The sequence below is a fragment of the Alosa pseudoharengus genome, unplaced genomic scaffold (assembly GCF_046254945.1).
Source record: "Alosa pseudoharengus isolate Yale_2024_CS ecotype anadromous, Long Island Sound unplaced genomic scaffold, YU_APseudo_1.1 YU_APseudo_1.1_scf_9, whole genome shotgun sequence".
In the NCBI taxonomy this organism is placed as follows: domain Eukaryota; kingdom Metazoa; phylum Chordata; class Actinopteri; order Clupeiformes; family Clupeidae; genus Alosa; species Alosa pseudoharengus.
In genome coordinates, this window is record NW_027468881.1 from 24,392,045 (window position 1) to 24,416,546 (window position 24,502).

Consider the following 24,502-nt stretch of genomic DNA (forward strand, 5'->3'; position numbering starts at 1 on the left):
GCACATTTTGGTGCTACAAAATGCCTTTGAGCTTCAATAGTAAATTCAGATTCAATCAGCAAAGAATGAAGAAACCGCCAAAGACCTGATATATGTCATTTATTAACGTTATTTCGCAACAATGCATATCATAAATACAACAGAGAGTGGTTTTGTAGTGTAAGCCGGCATGACTTTTACAGTAAACACACAAAAGAGATAACATCATCTAAGAGGTCCCATTTTGATATGTTTCTATCTCATTTATATTAGTTTTTATTTTTTTTAACTTTACATTAGGCACTGCAATGCAGTGCCACATAGTGTCGTGCAAACATTTTCAGACCAACATTGACAGCAGACAAAAATGCCCACTGAAATAAGGACATGTATGGGACTTCCCTGCCAGTATAAGTCAGTCAGTCAGTATTTTCTAAGCAACTGTGATAATAACGCACTTACAAACAAACAGGTAGCAATACACCTCTTATTATTTTCCAACCCCCCCAACCCTTTTTGTCAGACAAAGGCGATTTTCTCTTCGATGGCTTGTGAGCCTGGAAGAGACGAGCGAGTCTTTTACCCAGTGAGGTAAAGGTCTAATTGCACATGATGGGAATGGACAGAGGGACAAACGGACGGACAGACCTGTGCGCAAGCTGTAGTGGCTAGCGCGTGGAAGCATGGCGTTGGTTGCTGTGGTTACTTCTGCTCCCGCCTCCAGATGATGACCATGCCGGTGGCGTCCGAGGAAGCGAGGAGGGACTCGTCGCAGTTGAAGCTGACGTCCAGCACGGGGCCACTGTGGCCCTGAAGCTTGTTGACGATGGCCTTGGTGTTGCGCTCCACGTCAAAGAAGTACACGCACGCGTCCTCGCTGCCCGTGACTGGGGGAAAAGAGAGAGAGAGAGACACGGTCGAGGTGAAGATCAAGGTGAGAACATCAAAGAGCTTGCTATCATTTCCTAATAAATTGCTCTCACCCTCAAAACAATAAACAACATACACAAGATCCTTTCAAAATGTTTTAAAGGGACACCAGGCAACGTTTTCATGTTAATTACTCATCTTCGTAAGTCGGTATATGGTTAAATGACTCATTACAGGGCGAATGAAGACTCTCTCGCCCGCCCCTACTGCCTGTAGGAAGAATATCCCGCTTGCAAGTTCAGTGTATCGTACCCGCCGACCGAAGCAGGATCAGTTTACATCCTGCATCCACAGCACAGAGGCAGGCTAACGAAACGCTAGCAATTGTTGCAAACGTGTGTATAATGGCAGAGCCGACGAAGAAGCAGCGAAAACCATTGACGGAAGATGCAAAGAAAAGGAAAAGAGCTTCAGACCGAGCGAGGGGGAGTTTCGTAGAGAAAAAGCATCAGGCTTGCCTGGTGTCCCTTTAAATATAGAACAGGCTCGAAAAGAGAATAATATTCTGCCTTGGGCTGAAAATTCGGCAAGGTCACACAAATGATGCTGCGAAGTGGTGACACATGGATGGATGCTTTCAACAAGCCTAATATATGTTCCGTCATGGCGTGGCATGTCATCCAGCTCGACTGCAAGCATCTGGTTATGTGATATTTTGGGGACTCAGTCACACAAATCCTCTGCAGTAAACTGGGGTATGTGGTTTTTAGATTAAAATAATACTATGACAGAAGACTATGACAGCACAGTTCAGTCATATAAATGCATCAAGTTTTCTTTTCAGATTCAGTCCAAACCCGCATCTATCCCATGTGTCTCTACAACTGTTCAATGCTTCACTTAAGGGAAGAGGAGGAATAGACTTCTCCGCATAGTCTGTCTGCCTCTTCACCACCTCCATGTCTTGAACTGTCTGTCCACTAGCCACTTTTTACCACTGTCTTCTGCCTCACTGTTTGCGTGCTATATTAGCACATATGCACAACCCCTCCCTCCATGCCAAAGCCGAACTGTGACCACACTTATACCTTCCTTAATATAGTTATATACATATAGATATATAGACTTTATTTTTGCACTGTTGCACTGTTTGACTTACTCATTTGCACCATCACCATGACACTCATTCACACAGAGCACCTTACCTTACCTTATGCACAGAGAATCACAGGCTCAGTCCCTGCCTCAGTCATTGCAAGCGCATCTTGTTTGATTAATCACCCACTATGTGGATACTGTTTTTTTAGAATTGTGTTATTTAGTATAATTTGTATTTTAGTATATTTAGTATTTAGTATATATTTATCTTCTACTGTCCTTATTGCTTAGTTGTGTTTTTTATATTATATACTTTCTGCTGTTAGTGAATGTGTGTGTGTGTTGTTTGTATGCTACTGTGACCTTGAATTTCCCCTGGGGATCAATAAAGTATCTATCTATCTATCTATCTATCTATCTATCTAACTGATACTAGTACTAAACCGATACAAACTATTATACAGTGAATGAGCTGGATGGGCCCCAGGTGTGTTAAAATCCACTCTGTTCATGTTGTTGAACAACTATATTGTTCTGTTCATGTTCTTGAACAACTATATTGTTGTACCAGACGGGCTCCCCGTCCAATGCAATACAAAAACCCTGTTGTCACTTTGGTTCATTCTTTCCCCATCTGACAATGTTGACTATCACATCTACCCAGAAAATAAACCCTGTGGAGCATTGGGTATTAGTGACAGCCAGGTGCATTGTGGGAAGCAATAAAGTACCTATGCAGGCCCCCTGCCTAAAGGACATGAGTGGGCAAAAGATGCTGTGGAGGGGCTGAGAGCCGTGCTGGATAGGGAAGCTCCTCTTCAGCTGCAGAGTGCCCTCGTTGTCCACCACCCTGTTAGAGGACACACACACACACACACACACACACACACACACACACACACACACACACACACACACACACACACACACACACACACACACACACACACACACACACACACACACACACACACACACACACACACACACACACACACACACACACACACACACACACACACAAAAACACAAACACACACACACGATTAGCCCCATAAGATGCTATTCGCAACATTCTGAGAGAAAGTAGTCAAAGATCTTTTAACATACTAACAGCTCAATTAGTTTAGTTCAAACAACTTCATTCATATAAGAATCATTTCTGATTCAAACCAGCCATGCCACTCATAGTCATTTAAAAAGAAAATCATCTTAATTCTGTTCTCAAACATTCTTCACATTCTGGAAGGCTCTTCAAAGCTATTTTTGGATCCATTAGATGTAATTATAAAGAAGCCTGAGGGGGTCTTTTGATGTGAAGTGGAGCAATGACAGGAGCACTAAAGCTCTTCAATGCTTTCAAAAGAAAAAAAAGAAAGATTACTGAGAACAGCCAATGTTTCAGAATCTTTTAAGTTCTGAAACAAGACAGTGGAATCCTTGAAGAATTCCACACAGCTGCTTTCATCTCTATAAGAAAACCCCGCTGACCTGTAGAGGAGCAGCTTGTTGACGCAAGCATTGACCAGCAGAGAGGGGTCCCTGGCCTCACGGCTGATCCAGGAGCGGGCCGAGATACTGGAGATGGGGCTTCCCTCTGTCACCACCAGACGCTTCGCTTTGGTCAGTTTGCCTGAGGAAGACGCACACAGGGCACTGGGTCAAATAGACAGCTCCTCATAGAACCCCTCCACATCAAATCACCTCAATTAAGTTTTAATGCCACATTTAAATTAGTCATCACACTATAATCAATCAATATTACAAGTGTTTGTATTACAAGCTGTTAGCTGTTATGTCATAACAGAAGTATTGCAATGTTTGTTTAATGTAATTATAGAACTATTACAATGTTAGTCTTATGCAATTGCAGAAAACCAAGAATCATCTATTCGTGATTCTCCAGCAGTCATGATGACACCGTACCTGTGGCCATGTCGAACAGGAAGGAGAATATGCTTCCTCTGTCGTCTCCGGCCCACAGGATCTTTCCTGGTGCGTCGAAGGAGAGGGACATGACTCTGCCCGTCAGTTTACTGGAGCCTCCCTTCACCTTCTTCCCTGTGGAGATGTTCACCACCTGCAACAGGTGCTTACTGTTTCCCACCTACACACACACACACACACACATACATACACACACACATTTAATATACTAGACCATATTATGCCTAAAAAAACGCAAAAAACTAACTGTGCATTCAAATAGTGGGACTGAATGTGAGTCAAAAACAATACAAAGTAGTAGTAGTCGTAGTAGTAGTCATAGTAATAGTAGCCTCTGGCCTAAACGTGGCCTAAACGAGTAGTTGCAGTAGTAGTAGGAGCATCAAAAGCATTAACTTTTAATTGTAATAAGAGGCTCTTGGTCTAAAGAAGTAGTTGTAGTGGTAGTATTTATACTACTACAACTCTCTACTGTAGGAAGAAGCTCCTTGACTTTGGAGCTATGGCTTACCGTAGTAGTAATCATAGTATTAGTTACTGGCTTTACTGGCCTACCGTAGTAGTAATCATAGTATTAGTTACTGGCTTCCAATAGTTAGTAATCATAGTATTAGTCACTGGCTTACAGTAGTAATGGTAGTCTTACTTACTGATTTGCAGTAGTTAGTAATGATAGAGTTAATTATTGGCTTACAGTAGTTAGTAGTGGTAGTCTTACTGGTTTACAGTAGTAGTAATGGTAATGTTAATTATTGGCTTACAATAGTAGTAATCGTGTTATGAGTTAATGAGTTAATGTCTGGGGTGGGCAGACTCACCACCGTGAGGTTGTTGTTCATGGGCTGGAAGGTGCAGCAAAGCAGCTCACTGGCCTCAGGGTCGCTCACTTCCCGAATGCAGCGCCCATCCTCTGTATTCCAGATCCGCAGAGTACCGTCCTGAGACGTCGACACGATGATGTCATTGCTAAGCGACCAGGCAAAGTCAGTGACCGGCCCCGCGTGGCCCCGAAGCGTCACCTTGACCGCCGGAGGAGGTGGGGACAGTGTCATGATTGACAGGGTCCCATCCAATGAGCAGCATGCCAGTAGATGCTTGTCGTCATTGGCAAACTGTAGTCTTGGAACTACATGGAACCCATAAATCAGACAGGAGAGAGAGAGAAGACCAGGAAAGCAGTTAAAACCACAAATGGCTATAACGTTAGTGGAACTACATAGCCTCATTGACACCAGACCCTTCTCAATTGAGGTCTGGAAAAGGTTAATTGACTTACGACTTCCAGCAGGAGCGTAACTAGCAGTGAAATTAAACTTAAATTGGTGCATTAAACTCTTACAAAATGGTTTCAGAAGTGTAGCAATTTTGTAAACGAAGGTTTTAAACACAGTTGTTTACTCAATTCCAAAGAAATACACGTCCATGCCGGATTAGTGACTGTATTTGCGTGCCCGTGTTTTAGAGACAATGGAAATGGACTTCAATGGCCCCTTGGCCAGACGGACCTGCAGAGCAAATCCCAAAATTGCCGAAAGTTCTTATGAATATTCCTAGGAACTACACATTTCACCCGCTACTTTCCAAAGTCATGAGGCATGAGGCTGATTGGTACACTACCCCATGACATTTTAAAATCATTTTGATATGCTTTCTATGGCATTTCATCCATTTTAATGTTTTTTTTCTCTCCCTAAGAGAAAACACAGCTATGACAGCTCATGAGTCATCCTCTGCCTCACAGTTATTAATGTTGAACACGATTTTGCTGACCACTACTTCACTGACTTGGTTCACCTTCACCAGCTGTCGAGGTCCACTGACAGGCTCTGAATCAGCTGAATGCCTGACAGACGGATGCTGACGTCCCACCGTTGCGCCCTCAATGACCACAAAAACACTGCATTTGGTGTATGCGGCACAGCTGCCTCCGACCTCTGCCAGCTAGGAATGTGCCATATCATAACTGCGCAGGATTTACCTGTAGAATTCCTGCCCATGATAAGAATTTGTCATATCGCGATATTAATGAAGGCCTATAGTTGATGGCATGTTTGAATATGCACCCAAAACGTGGGGCAACTCACAATGAAAAAACAAGCATGGCACAGGGCAGAGTTCAAACTGTAGGCGAGGAAGAAAACTTCATTGCTGACGATGGTCAAGGTTTCACTTTTTTGTGTCTGCATAGCATCACATGTCTATGAGCTGGCCAAAAAGACAGCAGTGACTGGGACTAGTCTCTTCTGATCATTTACACGGTCATCGCAAAACAATACTGTGATATAGTTTTAAGTCTATATGGCCCATCCTTACTGCTAGGCTGGCCACTCACCAGCCGAGTCGACGTGCTGGTCGAAGATGTGGTGCATGCCAGCGAAGGCGTAGTTCTCACTCAGCGTGGTGTCCCCTGCCATGGCACGGCTAGCCTCCGCCACTGAGGTGGGCACGAGGCTGCCAGGGGGCCTAGGACCAAAGAAAGACCAAAGTTTACAGAATAATATTAACAAATACTATATACATCGTATAGTTCGGTGTGAAATTGACCTTAGCTGTACTGAAAGATGTTGCCGAGTACTCACATGTGTCCAATAGGCACCTTCGCTCACCCCCTAGCATTCCAAATTACGCCGTTTTTAGCCGAGTAGCTGTGGGGGCATAGCGTAGCCTATGCAACTAAATCGCTATTTTTACACCATTAAAAAGGTTCCAAGTAACTCCACACTGCATTGGTAGACTTCTGAGGGTCTTGGAACCTTTTTAATTGTGTAAAAATAGCGATTTAGCTGCATAGGCTACGCTATGCCCCCACAGCTACTTGGCTAAAAACGGCGTAATTCGGAATGCTAGGGGGTGAGCGAAGGTGCCTATTGGACACATGTAAGTACTCGGCAACATCTTTCAGTACAGCTAAGGTCAATTTCACACCGAACTTCTCCTTTAAGTTTTGTTCCTGTGCCGCAATTGGTTGAGCAACTGCTGGAACAAGGTGTGGTACTAACAACACCAAGATCAAGGGATTGAGTCCCTCACATATAGGAAACTGATGAAAATGTATAATTGTTATGAATTAAATTATCTGGTGATTAATAACCAGGTTTTGTAATAATAACCTGTGTTCATGTAAACACCATAACCTGAATATGATAAAAACTGGGATACGCCTCATAACCAGGACACTGAAGAGCATGTAAACACAGTCATAAATTCATAAATTAAACAGCCTGGTCAGGTCCTATCCCTGATGTGTTGTTGTTGTAGGGGCGTTACCTCTCGTCGTAGACGGCGCGGTTCATCTGTGCCTGCAGCTGGTAGGAGCCTCTGCTCACAGAGCGCCTGTGGCCCCGAGCTCCCTGTGCCCTAGGGTCCTCCTCAAAGTCCTGAGAGGAAGACGGGTGGATGGAGGGATAGAGAGACAGAAGGATAACAGATTGAGAGAGACAGAGATAGAGAGAGAGAGAGAGAGAGAGAGAGAGAGAGACTAACTCTCATGCAGTAAAGCATGCTTAATTACAACTTCATTACACATAGCAGTCCCAAGCCATGCAACGCAGACCAACAGAACTAAAAATTATACAATAATGAACAGAAATGAAAACGGCAACTTAAGAAGGCACTATCAATACAATCATGCACTTATGATAATGAACCTTCTCGCTTTAACATGAGGCTGATTGGCATTGAAAGTGCCTCTGCCTCAACAAACTTTCTCAATGTTTAATTTTTCCACTATGACCGTAATAACCGTTTCCTTTTGTAATTTTGCTATGTCTGTTTAGTATCTCCTGCAGTGCTAACTGTTATTCAAATACGTTTTAATATATTTCTTTCTTAAATGTTTCTCTCAACCTTCCACTTTCTTTATCTCTCTTTACTCTATTCATCTCAGTCTTTCTATGGCTCTCTTTTGGCTTGTTCTATACATTCATGCCTACCACCCCACAGTCCTAATACGTCTCTGAGTCTTGAGTCTGAGACTATGAAGACTGAGTCTCATTAAGCCTACACATCTGTATCTGATCTGTAGTAGCTTATCATGACAATCCCTCAAATTTCACTTTCATATTTCACTCTTCCCATCTCTCTTTTGTTTTTCACTCTTCCTCCTCATCCTCTCTAATCTCTCGTTGGAGAACATTGGTTATTCTAGCCTTTTATGCTCAGATCCCTACCTCACTTATGCCCCCCTGAAGCTCTGAAGCTAACTGGCTGCTGTTAAAACCTGCTGAGACCCTTACTTTCTCAATGTCTCCCTTCTCCCTTAGTAGTTTTTCACCTTCTTTTTGACTTGTCACCTTCATCCTTCTCATCTTCCCATCTCTCTCCCTCTCTGTGAGCTCACTGTTGTAGATTTCTGCGATGGCTGTTCATAGTGGTCTGATCAGATGTCAACTTATTTCTCTTCAATATTTTGCCCGTCTCCCATCCCTCCTCTCCTAATCAATCTCTTTCTCTCTCTTTCTCTCTGTGTGGGCCTAACCTCCATGCGGTCCAGCGTGGTGCGGGAGCTGCGCACGCTGCTAGCCCTGAAGCTGCTCTGCTCGGACAGAGGCCCATAGCGCAGGGCCAGCAGCTGGCTGCGTACGCGCAGATACTGCTTGCGCAGCCCCGGCTCAAAGCCGCACTTGGCGTTCTCGCGCAGCAGCTGGCTGCGACGGCGGATGTACTGCGTGCGGAACTGGGGGAACGTAGGCGTGCGGTAAGCATTGTACCTGCAGAAACAGTGGCACAAACCATACAGGGAAAAAGGTCAAAATGAAACACACGGACACACACAACCAAAACACACAGTACAAAACTAAACAGCAGCCCAGTGAAATCCAGCACCCAGGAAACAAATGCAACTTTAAGTGTGTCATGATGGGCGTAGGTATTGCAAATTATACTGTCGATCCGAGCAAGTATAATTTCTGAGACTCACCTTGCGTCGACTGCCAAGACCTGCTGCCAAACTGCAGCCATTCCACACAAGGTAGCGGGGTAGCCTAAGGCAGATGTGGCGTCAGGAAACTTAAAGACAGAGAGAAAGAGGACAAAGTTGTTTATCTCGCATACAACTCCTACAAACCATACTCCTACAAACCTTAATCAAAACAGCCGTCCAGTTAATCAACACAGGAAGTGACAGCAGTCATAACACATTTCTCCCAGGAATATGCTAACATTAATTCAATTCTATGGAGACTGGCAGTTACAGTAATGAGCAACTAGGCGTGCAAAACGATTGAACAATCCAAATAGCTAAAAAAAAATGAACAAAAATCAGCGACGACAACAACCTCAAACGTGGCCGATATCATCAAGCCCTCGGAGGAAATTAGCTAGCTGCATGCTAAGTAGACAGCTATCCAACTACTGTTAGCCAGAATTGTGGCAGGTGTGTTTCGGCCATTCATTTGATTGATAACAGCTATGTATACAGGTAATTGAGACAATATAACGCCAGTAACGTGTTATTAGCTCGTGTAACACTGACAAAGATGATAGACTAGCAACGACAGGCAAATTTTTCAAACCTGGATCACAGCGGGGGCAGCATGCTAGCAAGATGCAATGTTTTGAGGAAAAATCCCTAGCAATGCTAGGGAAGACGCCAGATATATTGCTAGCTTATTAGTTAGCAAGGTAGACAGTTTCAATGGACTCGAAACAATAACAGTGGGTTTTCCACCATATCTATAGTTTCCCCACAGAATATAGATGATCATAAAGATAAATAATATTTTAAGTCCCTCATCTACCTTACATGTCTACGGTATGAGTCATTTTTCAACCCACCTTCTTTCCAGTACCTTTCACCGATGCATTTTGCTCTGGACACTGACAGACCGTAGACGGGTCATGTGACATTATTCCACCCACCCCACTGCGCTGCCAACGTTATCAGATCTATAATACATAAGGATTAGAATAAATCAGCCGAAATGCATACGTTTACTTCCACTAATCAGTTATAATTGGCAGATGCCGCAGTGTTACTATTTTGTGAACACATTTAAGGTTTAAGGTATTACAGGGTGTGTTCGTAATCCTGTCGAGGGACACAGATGCGGTGGAAAATATAATTCATCTTGGTGACAGCAGTGTTTGCCTGAAAGGCCTCAATATGGAAATCTGTGTGGTAATATAGCCCTAGCCTACATTGTGTAGAGTTGTATCACTGTGGACCAACTGCAACATTGTGAACTGAGATAAACAACTTGATCATTTTTAATAGGCTATTTAAAATAAATAAATAAATAAAACAATGTAAAAATACTCAAGACACTAAGAAGGGCTTCCATCTCCTCTTAACCATCTCCATCTCCTCTTAACATTGGTTAAAGACTGGAGCCACACACACTAAGAGCAATATTTAGAAAACAGGAAATAGGCCTTTTTGTAGACCCAGATACAAAGTGGACTATCTCCTAACTCTGGGTACATTTTTAAGCAATGTTCTCTAATGACCCCTTGACCTTCATGAGATCACAGTCCCTGCATTCATGAAGGCCTTTCCTTTGATTGTGCACTAAATTACCATCCAAGTCTAAAATGTTCTTATCCAAACTAATATCATATGCAATGTTACTTTGAGAAGATTACACTAATTCTGTCAATCAGAACACTGAGGTGGACAACTGTAGGATGTTTACCGTGTACAGTACATTATAAAACAAAAGGCCGCAGAAACATACATTAGGCTTTTTCAGTGTAGTTAGTGTTGCAAGACTCACTCAACATATCAATACAAACACTGTATGTTAGATCTAATAAATATGTCAGCCTACATACAGTATATATGATGTAATATAATGCAGAGTGTATAGCCTACAGAGCTTCATTACATGCTAATTAAAAGCCTATATGTTCTATACATGTATGTGGAGCGCTGTACATATGTGTTATATTTGTCACCTTTCATATTCATAAAGACAGTATAGGAGCGAAGCATCCACACGTCTGGGGAGACAATGGTGGGATTATCTCATGGGCACAGGCGTCTGCTTTTCACCTGACCTCAGCAAAGCCTGATGGGATGGCGGGCTCGCTCCGCAGCTGACAGGGCTCTTTGCTTGTTAGCGTGCTCTTTCGCGAAGGGGCCCCAATGGCCGCCGCATTGACCAGCGTGAGCCATAAATGTGGGATGGGAACGACGGAGGTCACTGCATTTTCAAAAAGAGTGCAAAGACTTTGGAGTACAGCCAAAATGCCAGGAACAAAAGGTATACAAGGAAATCTCTAAACTTTTATTCATAATTTATTTTTTTATACAAATTATGGAGTCCATATATAATACTTGTATTGCTTTTATAATCAATTTGAGGATATAAAGTCACTGTTTTATCTACTTTTGGTCATAAGGATAGCTAAAGACTGAGGGAGGATGTACAGAAAATATAATTTCCTCTGAGAGGTCTACATTAACAAGCTTAGGTTGATGTCATGGGGACATAGCATCCAGTTATTACTCTACAGCAAATCTCATGTTTGGTATTTTAGGGAGAGCTTTTCTAATGAAAATGTCTGAAATATCTTATATGTCCTCTAGGTAATAAATCGGACAAGAAATCAGCCACCAAGGTGAGACCGAGTTTCATTTTGAGATTAAATAAATACCATCCATTCCAAATAGAATTGTGCATGATAAAGAGATCTTTGACATTCCATACTACACCTCAGTTACATATAAACAGTCTACTGACCCTCTATGCCTGTTTCCTCACAACAGCAGCCTCAGAGTCCTAAGGAGCAACCGAAGAAAGTTGATCAGAAAGGAGATGACAACAAAAAGCAAGGAGGTAAGCATTGACCACTGAACAGCCATCAGACATGACACAGATGCAGGGTGACGAGATGACATCTAGATTAAGATCTATGATCTACATCAGCCAGTGTGAAAACATGACTGTACCTTTTGGTACAAAAATCTGTCTAGGGATGCATGCAAGATTGGAGTAAATATCTCCAGTCTGAGGACACTAAAGGTCAAAACTATGTGTCTTGTCCACCGGTTTGATTGATTTAAAATTAAGTCAGACAGGTGGAATTCTATGGAATATTTAATTAGGCCTACTGTCAAGTGAAATGAACAAATTAGTTACTGACATGAACAAAAACAAACATTGTTCAGTTTTAGAGCTTGCCTACACTTTGCTACCTAGAGACAGATCTGAATCACGTACAGTCAGTGACTCAATCATCACCTGTTGGAGGCATTCTCTCAGTTCCACACTTTTTTCTGCTTGAGAGAAAAATCTCCTTGTACGTTCCTATTGTCACCCACGTAATTAATGCTTAAAGATGGCCCAACCATTTATTAACGCTGCAGTAACAGCAAACTAAATAGTAACTCACAGTTTTAGGAACATAGACTAGTTCACATTGCAGTGTGGACCTTGTTCATGCTATACCACTAAATGCTCAATAATAATCAAATGATTCTAATAGTTGTAAAATAACTTATTAATAACAGCAGTGGAGTAGCTGAGCATCAGTTTGTGTTTCCAGTTAAGTTATCTGTCTGTGTGGCTTTCTCTCGCAGGACAGCCGAAGGGAGAGAAGCAATAACTTCCAAGCCTTTGTGAAGATGGCTCTAGAGACACTTCTGGGTTCCTGTCGCCGTAAACATGGCGGCCCCCGAGGAAGGCAAGGCTGAGATCACTAAACCACACCCCTCCCCACCCACCATCCCACCCTTCTAGCCAATCAATGGCGGCTCATCTCGTCATGTCATCATGGAGATGACCTGAAGCCTCCGGTCAGTGTCTACCTCAGTGTCTGCCAGATCCAAACGTCTTCCATCTTCCCCCTCCTGCTGTCTTCACCTATTGGCTACTCAGGATTATGACATGCTGCTGAGGAGCTTCTTTGATGAGCCAATGACATGAGATTTTGCTCACAACCCTCTTCCAGCCCCACCCCTTTATAACTGACTCCGCCCCTTTTCAGTGACTATCTTAAGGTCCTTACCTATCTTGTAAATAAACAAAATAGATAAATGAATAAAGACAATAATATATTGGATACAACAGGGTCATGAAGGATTAATCAAAGAGTGTGTTATGTTATGTTTTAACAATTTACAGTACATTGTAAAAATATCAATCACTCACATATATGAAAACATATACTCACATTTCCTTCACAATATTCATATTAGGCTTTTATGAAACTTAGTCTCAGGTTCACCTCTCTGATGCCCGACAGAAATGTAGAAATACTCAAACATAACAAATGAGTCTCAGAAGTACAATTTCTTCTGGTTAAAAATTTAATAAAAGCATCACACATTTTCATATATTTCATTTTCTCACTTGCACACTCACATACATACAGTACAGAGTAAAAGTGAAACTAAAGGATAATGTGTTGGGAAAACTAAAGAAAAGACGAATATGAAATTAGGTCAGAAAGTAACAAAAGTACAAAATAGGATAAGTTATAAAGACCAACAATGTACATTAATTGTAGGGTATCAACTCAATGACTTGATTATTCCAGTTGGCACATACAGTACATTGTTCAAACAACATATTCAAGTTTCCATTTTCAGTGTAAACTAGCTGTTCTATTAATCAAATTATTACAAAGTTGTACCCCAGTCGAGATGCAAATCAAAACATGTTTTCAAAAACAAGTCATTAAAATTGAACTAACAAAGGATAACATGAATATAAGCAGAGGCAAATATAGCAACCGAAGGAACGCCCTTGTTGAAAGTTAAGAGGGTCAGGAGAAGAACAGTGACTCCTGAACAGATCTAGGGCCGATGATGGGCAAATCCGTCTTCTGCAGCACTGGTGTTCAATCCTGCCCCTTCTGCTCCATTTGTATCACGTCATCCAATCTGCTGTGCACGTATCCCATCTTCCCCTGTTCTTCCTGTATGTATGTGTCTACCTCAACAGTGACACTCTTCCAGAGAGTGTACACAAAATGATCTACCATTTTAACAATCTGTGACAGTTGTTCAATGATGCTTTTGGGAAACGCAGCCCAAGAATGGCACTGATACTGAACAAACATAATCTATCTAATCAAAGCATAGTTACACTGAATATAATTATAACGCATTGACCTTAACCAGAATACTTGGAACCAGGACGTACGGGAAACACTTAGTGCAGGGAGGGAGCTCTAAGAGTAAGTGTGCTACAGGATGCACGGGCTGAAGCACTAATGCTACTTTTCTGGAAAACAAATGTGATTGCAAAACGACTGTAACTAAATGAAAACTATGCACTGCAAACTGCAAACTGTACACAGCAACGTACTCAAGGGATAGGATAGTTCTGAGCAAAGTCTCAGTTCAGTTCAGTCTCAGTTCACACTGACACACCACCAGACCATGTTCTGCCATGTGTGTTCACTGACCGCTTGCTACCATGCTGAGAGTGATTTGATTGCTAGTCGCAGAGTGTGATATGTTTTAATAATCAACTAGTAGATGTCTCTGAACACATGCAATGCTTGGTGGATGAGCTGGTAAACTCAGTCCACTGGCTACAACACTAATGTGTGCAAGCTAGGGCTCTGAGCTACCTGTGTCATCCAGCTAAAATGGCCCTAAACTTGACAACGAGGCTTCTATTTATAGCGTCTTTGGCACGGCTGAATGGAATGGCCTGGTGCTGTGTGTGTATGCTTAAGGCAAGGAAAGACAACTCAGCCTCTCTCGAAAGCAACACTGCACACAGCTGGCCTCCAATGCAGCCTCACTCTATTGACTAACCACTGGAACGCATTAGTCTAAAGATATCCCTCACTGCCAGTCTAGTTTAGTTTTCTCACACAGGAGCACTGACCAGGGGCCACTTGTAGCCCAGTTCTGCATTGGCACAGCCAGGTTGGGTCCAGGTCAGCTCTCGACTAAACGGTTATCTGAGTCATCAGCATCACTTGTTCGCAGTTGGAAACCTGCACACGTGGGAGCTCTCAGGCAAGCTAGTACTTTCCACAGGAAAACAAACACCTCTCACAGACAGATGGGTGTGGCTGTGCCAAGTCTAGCTGAGAAAGCATAAACTGAAACCACTTGTCACTTATCACAGGGAATGCTGGTTTTCCTCCTATTCAAAGAATTAAAAGTACAGTTATTCTTCACGTGAAATACGTCATCTTCCCCCCACATCTGTTTGTGCTCACTGTAAACTAGATGACCAGTGTTCTTGTAACAAGCACAGTAAATACAGGTAACGAATGAGAATAATATAAATGAGCATACAGAAAATGAGAATAATAAAAAAGTAACCCACGCTCGGCGATAACTGGAGTCTGCTGTGCTGTTGATCCAGGTTTTCAGAGGCGGTGCAAATCTTCCTGGTTCAGACATGTGCAATAGGAATAAGGGCCAGGAGTGTTTGAGCAGCAACAGAGTGCATCAGTAGTTGTTGACAGGATGTATGTATGTGTGTGTGTGTGTGTGTGTGTGTGTGTGGGTGGGTGAGGTGGGGGTCTCTATTTGCTCTGTTTGTGTGTTATATAGTCCAGAAGTATCTCACAGTGCAGTCACAGAGTTCAGTGTCCTATATAGGGCTGCCTCACTGAGACAGGATTGGATTGAAGTAGGCCTTTCGCCCTGATGTGATTTATTGCTTTCCATTTCCTCTCTCTTCTCTTCTCTTCTCTTTTCTGCTCTTGTCTTCTCGTCGGTTCTCCTGTTCTCATGTCCAGAATGATAGTATTCTTCCTCTGTCCTCCCCCGTCTCTAAACTGTTAGAGGATCATACGGTAGAGCACCCAGCTACCGAAGGTGACCCAGTGACTCGACCAGCTCAGCTCTGTCCACTTTCTGATGGTGTGATTGGCTATGCTGTCCTGGAAGAGACAACCAAGCAACATGGTCAGGGGGAGCTGTCAGGTGCAGACCAATGACGGTAGAAAAGTGAACATTACATTGCATTTATCACATTTATTCATTTGAATCCACCAAGGAACTGAAAAAATGGATTGTTGATAATGATTGGTTAAAAGCTGGTCAAATCGCCAGTTGGCAGACCACAGTGACTGCAGACTGCAGTTTGTAGGAGGGTAATGCCAGATTGGGTAGTAGGCAAGAAAATATCTGGCCGTGAATTACATTAGTGGCCTACATAGGGACTACAGGTGGAAATTAGCAATTGTTGCTATAACCTGGCCAAACACATATTCTCTTGTATCACAAGATTAATGCTTATTTGTGCATTGTCCCTGTTTTAAATAAATACATTTCCAATTCCAATAATTAATCACTAGAAGAATGCTGCCATTGGTGACACTGATCCCTAGCCCCCAAAAGTTCAATCAAAAAGCTTGTGTGTGGGTGGAGAAAAAAAGCCATACCGCTTTATTCTCTTTCTGACTAGATATTTTTTTCTGACTAGATATTTTTTTCTCTCTCTTAGCTTTTGTTCAAACCTGGCCTAGGGCCTATTGCCTGGTCTAGCAAAAACTTTCCTTGTGGCTGAATGTCATGGGCTGTTTGGAAGATTGTACAAATGTGTTACAATTGTTGTTTTCTTACCTCGTTCTCCTCCATGTCATCTGAGTTTGAGTCAAACACAGAGCCCAGATAAACCAGATGCAAGAGGGTCAGTCCACTGAAGACCAGGTTTATGAGGTACACCCACAAAGCCTGAAGAGCAATTGGAGAAGGGGAATTAGCATTTTATCCAGAAGGAGTGGAGAACCGTAACACTAAAAAATACACTATATTGTTATTAAAGCTGTAAAGATACATCACCTTTTTGTGTGCGTGACTGCAATCTGGCTGACATCGCCTGGACAAGATGCACGCATTTAAGATAGTGGCTAGTCTTTTCCTCAACACTGGAAATGCGATGCAAAACATTAGCAGTATGCCTATGAAAGGAACACACTGTGGCCAAAAACACTGCATGAATTCAGCATAAAATAGGACAAAAAGCCCTGTGGTCTAAAATAGAAAACAATGAATCATTCCAGCCTGGTGCTGCTGCTGCACTGCACCGTGTGAAGAAGACACTACTCTATGTTCTCGTTTAAAAAGCATCCACTGCGAATTATCCAGGCAGCGGGGTCTTACCATGCTCCACATACGTAATGAAGCCCAGAGATAAGAGAGCGGCCCCTAGATGGAAGCTCAGGCCCTGTCAGAGAGATAGGAAACAAAGACTGAGAGATTGTACAAAGAGAGCTAATGCCAGCACGCTCAAGCTGGAGCTGAAATGATAGGGCACAGGCTGGCTGTGTGCAATGACAAAGCTACGGACCAGCTGCAAATAAAGGAACTGATATTATGCATGTGTTTCACTTTGTAAGGTTAGTTCCTTAGGGATTTAGTCAGAGGAAACCACTGTGATTTCACCTAGACCAATACAAATCACAAGGTCAGGCAAACTTGGATTTCGTTGCATAGATAACCTTTTGCCTCAAGGTCTCTTAGACGACTCTAAGAGGGCTATTTTGCTGAAGCAGTATAGGCCTCGCAGATGTGCCTTTATTAAGGGATGCGCTGCAGGTTGCAAGTCCATCTCAGCTAATCGTCCCTGAAGGCCATTGCCATCTGTTTTATATAAATTATTAACATGCCAAAGTGCATCAAGAACAAATGTGCAGGATGACCTTATGCCTAAGTATAGGACATTTAAGTTGTGGTAATGGAAACACAGACTGTACTTACGTGAAGCAGTGCACTGGCTGTGTAGGTTGTAAGGATGGCAGTGAAACTGCCGAATTTGAGAGCACTTTTAAAAACATCTGTGTGGGAGACAGAGAGACATAGGAAATACAGACGAGTAAGATGAGTAAGTCACATGAAACTGCTCTAGATCACACGGCAAACTACATATTAAGTCAAACATGTTTGCACTGTTCTGACCCCATAACTGATCGGATATGGAAACCAATAAGATGTGTAGGAGAAACAGTGTCTGAATACAGATTGCCCTGGTTCACAATTTGACATCCAAGCCTACACACTGTCTACTAATCTTATTCCAAATGAGCGATCACTTAATTGGGCGGCATTTAGTGTTGAAAATGTATTTACTGCTCTTCGCCCGAGGATATCAACTGCTACCATATGGGGCATGGCCGACTGGGTTCAAGGCAAATAATTTAACACAGTAAAGCTCAGTAAGATATTGCTATACTGCTGTACTGTCATCAAAGATGAGAGAATCTTAGAGTAAATGTGCACACTGGAATAGTATGATATTAAATAATTCATGAAGAAGAATCCCTGCACAACACTAGCATTATTGAACATTCATTTACATTATAGGGAGCACAAAGCAAGTCTGCCACAAAAGGAGGGTACAGGTTGAGAAGCGAAGCGACAAGGTACAGGTAAGGTACTGTAAGTGAACCTGGATGTTCCAAGTTAGATAGTACTGGATAGAGCTATAAGGTAAAGAACTTGACCAGAGAGGCAGGCATTTTGGGGTCAAACTAAGGACACAGGCACAGCCCTAACAATTCAGATGTAGGAAAAGTAGAACATCCACTGGAGACCCATCAAGACACGTTAAAACAAGACACTTAAAACAAATACCCAACTCACACAATTACTGTGTAAATGCTTGACTGTTCCTATAAACACACAGAGACGGTGAGAAAAAAGGGGCCAGTACTTAGCCCATTTGACAAGATGTCGCCACTGTGTAAACCAACCTCCTCTGGAACAGGGGCGCGTTTCCCAAAACCAGGTTAGCAACTATGGTTTTGGGAAACGCACCCCAGCATAGTCCACAGGGAAGACAAAAACAGAAAGACGTTTTACCCTGCCAATTAAGGTATCATTAACATCAACAAAGCTGGACTGGACACTGTGAAATGGGCTTATTGGACGAGTTCTTGCTGTAATGGGGAAGCTGCTAATAGGGAAACTATTCTCAGAGACTACTGTAGGCCAGAGAGACTGGAGACTGAGAGCTTGGTTTAGTCTGTGTGGAGAGCAAGCAGAGTCATCACCAACACTCACATGTATTCAGCCATTGAGACATGGGCTGGTTCCAAGAGGTCACCACTTCCACCATGGACCTGGGAAACTCCACGTTTAGAGGTTTTGCCACTGTCAAGTCCCTGGAGGACAACAAACCATTGGTGGAGGTTAATGTAGGTCAAAGGTGAAGCGTGTCGTTTTTGCTGTCTAAACCAAAAATATCTGTAGACTTACAGGGAGACCACACCGGGCCACGTAACTGAAGCATTCCGTTCGCCTAGTGTCTGCTGCAACAATTAGCTTCCACTTTAATCAATGGAACTGGCTACACCAGATGAGATAGCAGCACATACATTCCAAACAATTAGACCAGTCTTCTAAAACTATGTTTACGCTATGTGAATGGAGCGCTTAAGTTGCGGACCTGGCGTAGCCTCTCAGTTACAATAACAATGCAGCAATCTATCAAATTCATATTGTGGTATAAAGAAGCGGCAACACTGACCACTTAAGGTTCTCCTTCTCTTCTGTGAAGCCAGAGCCCGCCAAAGTGGTGGTGGTTTCACTGAGGTAACTCACAAAGAAGTTGCTGAAATGGAAGGAGAGGGTATTCTCATACCCCAGCAGCCACCTACAGAGGATGAAAGAGAGTGTGGGTTTAGGAGATGAAAAACAAGCTGAAACAAGCAGCTCTGGGCAGCTGTGCTTAGGTGCACACTTTTCCCTCTTGGATCGAGAAAAGCTTACCTTGCAAGAGTCCCTCTGCGAAGCGATGAGGCGAAAGAAAAATTAATAATTAAACTCTGATGCATAATAAATACACATACATTCCCTCACTCCATGCACATTCATTGTATGCAAATTTAATACATCATTCCATAACTCCATAGACAAAGGACATTGTGAATAAGAGTGTCAATGTTGAAAATGTATGAAATTAAATGTGAAGTATTTAATTAGGTGGTAGTTACCTGTTCTTTCGTCTCTTCTTGCTTTGGAGCGATGACCAAATAGAGCCGGCAGAGAAGAAAAGCAGAGTGGATTTAATCATCATCATCTTACATCATTTGATGACCATACACGATGGGAATTACACACTCACCAAAAGCAAGCTACACAAAGCAAAGCAAGCACACCACTGCTTACCGGAGCAGTCTGTCGGTGTAGATGGGAATGAAGTAGGGGAAAAGGTAGGGAGCTACACAGTTGGAGACGAGCAGGCAGAACAGACTCTTGGCCCAGCTGGTGAAGGCCTTCAGGAGCCACCTGAAACTCTGTAGGGAAGGAGAGACCACGTCAGCATACATTTAGAGAGCCAAAACAACATGATCATCAGTCAGAAGGTATAGACCCCTTCAATTTTTTGTAAACATCCAGAGCCTAGGTTGGGTGCGCGCACAGCATGGGGTCAGAGTAACGGTGCAGCTAATAGACCGGCATGTTGAGCTGTCAAGGTATGCACTGTCATTGTCACCCCAGGACTGCGAACTGTACTTTGATAAATTAGTCTTAGGCAATGGCGATTGTCTGCCTGATCCTGAGCTGATAACAGAATGGGTAGACGGCGTTATCAAGTGGCCAGAGATTCATTGGCCCACCATAAACGGCTATCTGGTTGACAAGCCCAGTGTGAAAAAGTAGAACAAGTAGCCATTTTTCTTGATGTTTTCTTGATGTTTCAGTTAATTCCCATACACACAATTCAATGGGATGTAAAGCTTTCTGACCCCGATAAGCATGCGTCCTTCCAAACCAACCGGGCTCGCAGATCATTCATCCCTACCAGTATTACACTGTTGAATAAGTTGGGAAGGGAAAATAATTTGATCCTCTCTCTGTGATAATACTGCACTCTGGTATTATATTAAAGTGCCACTGATGATATTGCACTTTACTATTGATACTGGTACTAATGATACTGGTACTATTTTATAATGTAGAGATACGTGGTGTTGTGTATTGTTTTTGTGTGGGGTTATGGGAGGGCTTAGTGGTCCTGTTGTTGTCTGTTGTATGTTGTCTGTCTATCTGACGAGCTGTAAGGTGCAAGATGAATTTCCGATCAATCAATGAATATCTATCAATCTATGATGACCAGACAGGCGCACATGAGAATACTGGAAACATTTTACTAAATGATAGCAATTGATTCAGACTACACCATGGTTTATAATTGCACTGCACTTTGGATAGTGCAATCTGACACACTTTGGATATGCCAAGTTATAGTGCTTATAGCCTACTTATTGATGGCTAACTCAACACAATGCAAATTACCGGTATTTCAGAAGATGAACACAAGATCAAAGATTAGACTTGAGATTCTGTAACTTTAGCTACATATAGTGCTGCTAAACTACGGTCATTTCTGTGTTTCCATCTACTCACTGACAGCATTGTTATAAAACAGGCTATGCAATAGAGACAGTGTTACGTTGATCTTGAGACATTTCCACATCTTCTACCCTAGTCTTTGTTTTAAGTTTGTAGGTGTACTTACCAGCTGGCGGCTTTCAACCGCCTCTTTGTAGCTATTGTAGCTGATCCAGGGTCCGAAGATGACTGTGCCCACAAAGTAGATGTAGCCCATGAACTCCACTGGAGAGGGGACACTTTCCACTACCCCCCTGTCCAGGTCAAAAGCCAATGAGATGGCCTTCATGGCCACCACCATCTGGGACACTGAATGGATTTTCCAAAACAGAGATATGAAAACAGAGACATGAAACATAACAGAGTATGAGTTACAGGAGACAAAGAAATGTGCAAACCAGCAGATAAGAGTATTTTGGGGCTTCTTCAGCAGAATTGACTGGATATGATATCCTATGATGTTATTGAACTACGCTTTCATATGAATTTAAAAGGAGAACAGCGAAGCAGACACTGACTCCAAGGTGACTGACCTCTCATTTTATGCCAGGTGGTGGTGTCCATCATATGTGCCTCACTGAAACAAAACAAACAAAATAACAAAAACAAACAAAACAAAACATTAAATTAAAAAATTAACAGTCAAATTTAGAAGTACAGTTACTCTTTAATACAATATACATCTACATTAATTCATTTGGACACTTTTATCCAGAGCGACTTACAGCAATATAATAACATTTAAGCTACAGAGCTACAGCTACACAATAAAGTATGTAAATATTTAAGCTACAGTGCAGAGGAGGCCTTAGTTGGGATTTAGTACTGCATCTGTCAATTCTAGTACAATACTGTACATACTACTACGCAATACATACTTTTCATTGAGATGGCTAAATAGCACACTATTAATGGCATTACTGTGTGGCAGGTATTAGGCCGAACAAATTAGAGTTTAAAGGACCTTAGGAAGAATCCCTCTGATTTATCCCCTGAAGTGTTATTTGCCATTAGGTTTAACAATACTCTCCACAAGTTAGCAGCACAAAGGGCCTTTTTGGTCAGCAAAGGAGTATGTCTGCCTTTTCATTCCATTACTTTAGAAGCTAGGTAAGCAGAGTGGATCAATTCGAAAAAGAATTTAACATCTAATTCAGCATATTTTTAACACGCTATAGAGATGATATGTACATGGACCAGGGCATAGATCTGTGGACCGGTCTCCTATAGCTTACCCTAACAGCAGGTAGATGAGCACAGTGATGCAGAGGAACGTTCCACGGATGGTGGAGTGGCGGCAGAGGAAGAGGATGAGGTAGCACAGCAGACTAAGCAGAACCACCCACACCATGTGCAGTTCGAAGAACAGGTAAAGAACGTAGAACCCGCCGCCCACGGTGCTCAGGTGTTTCATGTAGGAGGGAAGCACTGTCCACATGGAAAGAGACAGACAGTAAAGTAAATTACAGACCCTGTTAAAGGTAATACATTTATAATGAAAACAAGAGGGAGTGGTGTAGCCTATCCATAATAACACCAGCAACACCAATCAATCACATGTCTGGTAAGGTTTCCGAGTGCTATAGGTAGCCTAATGCTTAAATGTCTGGTGTAGGGTAAGACTGCACAGCAAGGAAAATGTTGTTTGGTTGTACTATTGGCAGTGTTCTTTGAATTGTCTATATTAAAGCAGTCAGTCAGGTAATGCTCAAATGCTGTGTATTGGTCTGGATCATTAGGTGACACTCAAATACCTTGTGTTGTGTGGGTTAAGACAGTCAAGGAATACTCAAATGCCAAATGATGTTCAAATGAGTTAGGTTTGTCAGATAATGCTGAACCACTGTTAAATCAGGTAACCCAAAGTCAGGTAACCCAAAAAATTATGTGGGTTGATGTAGTCAGACTGAACTGCCATGTGTGGGTTACGTCTCTCAGGTAGCCTAATGCTGAAATGCTGTGTGTGGGTGAAGATTATTAGGTAGGTAGTGTAATGCTAAAATGCTGTGTATGTTTGGGTTGGTGTTGTCAGGTACTGCTGAAATGCTGTGTGTGTTTGGGCTGGTGTTGCAGGTACTGCTGAAATGCTGTGTATGTTTGGGTTGGTGTTGTCAGGTAATGCCTTACTGAGCCTCCAGAGGAAGCGGCAGGTCAGGCAGATGAGGAGGAGCTGCCAGGTCTGCTCCAGGCCCTGCTGGACCGTAGGGAGCAGGCATCCCCCTGGCAGCTCCGCAAAGAAATCCTGGTGGCTGGGTGCCGCTGGCATCGTGACTCTACAAGGGACATTTGAGGGGAAATGGCATTGTGTTAAAATCATTAGTGCACACTACTGTATGCCATCACTGTCACATGATCAATATGAACTCTGAGGAAACATTTGGGAAATTCTGAATTCTCCCGAATTCTCCCTTAAGTATAATTGAGATGATTGCAATTATATGTCAAGCCCTCATATACCCTACATGGTGTGAATAAGGAATCACATATGAATCTCATAGATATGCTATATAATAATCATATCTCTTACGAATCAAAATAGTGACATAAATCTTACGATGCATCTTGAGAATGAAAGGGTCATATCAATCACTGAATTTGACTGGTTAAGCAACCCACAGCATACACACTCGGGTCAAGAACGCATGCATATCTCGCCGCAACAGGAACTGGAAATGCTGCTCTACTTGAGAAACTGCTTTAATTTAAACTAAGTAATAAAATCTTGCCACATGAGCAACAAGGATGTCTATACATGAGCACTAACGATAGGCTATACATCTCTAGTAGCTCAAATTAGCTCGGGGACTTAGGCTATACAATCATCCGCAATGCAGCTGGTAGCCAATAAAATGTATTTTTCTCCTTAAACAATGAATGGTTTTGCTCTCCACGGACGACACAAAACCTAATTCTTCAGCTAGCCAGCCATGCAGCCGACTTTGCTGGATTGTATTAATCCGATCTGACTGGACCGGCAACATCCCAGCTCTCGACTGTTCTACACTGCCGGCTGATGCCAACCGCAGCACGGATGTAATCGTATTGTGCTCCAACGGAATGTACTCACGCACTGAAGTGTGTAGGCTATTGCAAAATATCCTTTGCAGCCGCCGTGTCTTCACTTCAAACGAGAAACTAAATTCCGATCAGTTGGCGTTTGGATTCTCCTCCGCTTCATGGGCGATGTGTAGGATGCAGATGATGCTGAAAATGTGGCCGACCCCTATTGTTGCCATCAGCAGCGACGACAGCTGACTGCGACTGCCCGTCACGCAGTGGGCAACTGAATGGAGACCACGTAAGCCAATCACTTTAGTCGCTTGTAAGGAATAAGCCAATGAAAACGTATGCTCA

The 24,502-nt window shown here is 42.7% G+C and overlaps 2 protein-coding genes across 3 annotated transcripts; both read right to left on the minus strand.

Moving 5' to 3' along the window:
- Positions 1-82: 82 nt before the first annotated feature.
- On the minus strand, positions 83-9,719 carry wdr13 (WD repeat domain 13). Of its 2 annotated transcripts, none has more exons than XM_076276099.1 (10): positions 9,670-9,719; positions 8,813-8,901; positions 8,372-8,603; positions 7,162-7,271; positions 6,227-6,357; positions 4,713-5,020; positions 3,874-4,054; positions 3,439-3,580; positions 2,679-2,797; positions 83-866 (listed from the first exon to the last, which is right to left on the minus strand). In XM_076276099.1, the coding sequence occupies exons 2-10, from the start codon at positions 8,851-8,853 to the stop codon at positions 682-684; spliced, it is 1,449 nt and encodes a 482-aa protein (XP_076132214.1). In that variant the 5' UTR covers positions 8,854-8,901; positions 9,670-9,719; the 3' UTR covers positions 83-681. The 2 variants fall into 2 exon arrangements, with proteins under 2 accessions (XP_076132214.1, XP_076132216.1); XM_076276101.1 differs by lacking the exon at positions 9,670-9,719 and adding an exon at positions 9,408-9,591.
- Positions 9,720-13,009: 3,290 nt separating this feature from the next.
- Positions 13,010-24,331, minus strand: LOC143114244 (protein-serine O-palmitoleoyltransferase porcupine-like). Its single transcript, XM_076275759.1, has 14 exons — positions 24,216-24,331; positions 23,276-23,421; positions 22,384-22,576; positions 21,682-21,725; positions 21,276-21,457; positions 19,922-20,049; positions 19,747-19,767; positions 19,281-19,406; positions 18,815-18,915; positions 17,513-17,589; positions 16,916-16,979; positions 16,595-16,680; positions 16,376-16,486; positions 13,010-15,690 (listed from the first exon to the last, which is right to left on the minus strand). Exons 2-14 carry the CDS (start codon positions 23,412-23,414, stop codon positions 15,589-15,591), a joined length of 1,374 nt encoding a protein of 457 aa, XP_076131874.1. The 5' UTR covers positions 23,415-23,421; positions 24,216-24,331; the 3' UTR covers positions 13,010-15,588.
- Between the last annotated feature and the right edge of the window lie 171 nt (positions 24,332-24,502).

What these genes read in the sequence shown, in the direction of transcription:
- wdr13 (XM_076276099.1), bottom strand. Translation starts at nt 8,853, where the DNA reads ATGGCTGCAGTTTGGCAGCAGGTCTTGGCAGTCGACGCAAG. An exon ending in CCACGCTGGACCGCATGGAG is followed by an intron (nt 7,272 to 8,371) that starts GTTAGGCCCACA and finishes TCTTCCTCTCAG; the next exon opens with GACTTTGAGGAGGACCCTAG. An exon ending in TAGGCAGGGGGCCTGCATAG is followed by an intron (nt 867 to 2,678) that starts GTACTTTATTGC and finishes CTTTTCCCCCAG; the next exon opens with TCACGGGCAGCGAGGACGCG.
- LOC143114244 (XM_076275759.1), bottom strand. Translation starts at nt 23,414, where the DNA reads ATGCCAGCGGCACCCAGCCACCAGGATTTCTTTGCGGAGCTGCCAGGG. An exon ending in CAGCCAGTGCACTGCTTCAC is followed by an intron (nt 16,980 to 17,512) that starts GTAAGTACAGTC and finishes TCTCTCTGACAG; the next exon opens with GGCCTGAGCTTCCATCTAGG. An exon ending in GCAGTCACGCACACAAAAAG is followed by an intron (nt 16,487 to 16,594) that starts GTGATGTATCTT and finishes ATTGCTCTTCAG; the next exon opens with GCTTTGTGGGTGTACCTCAT.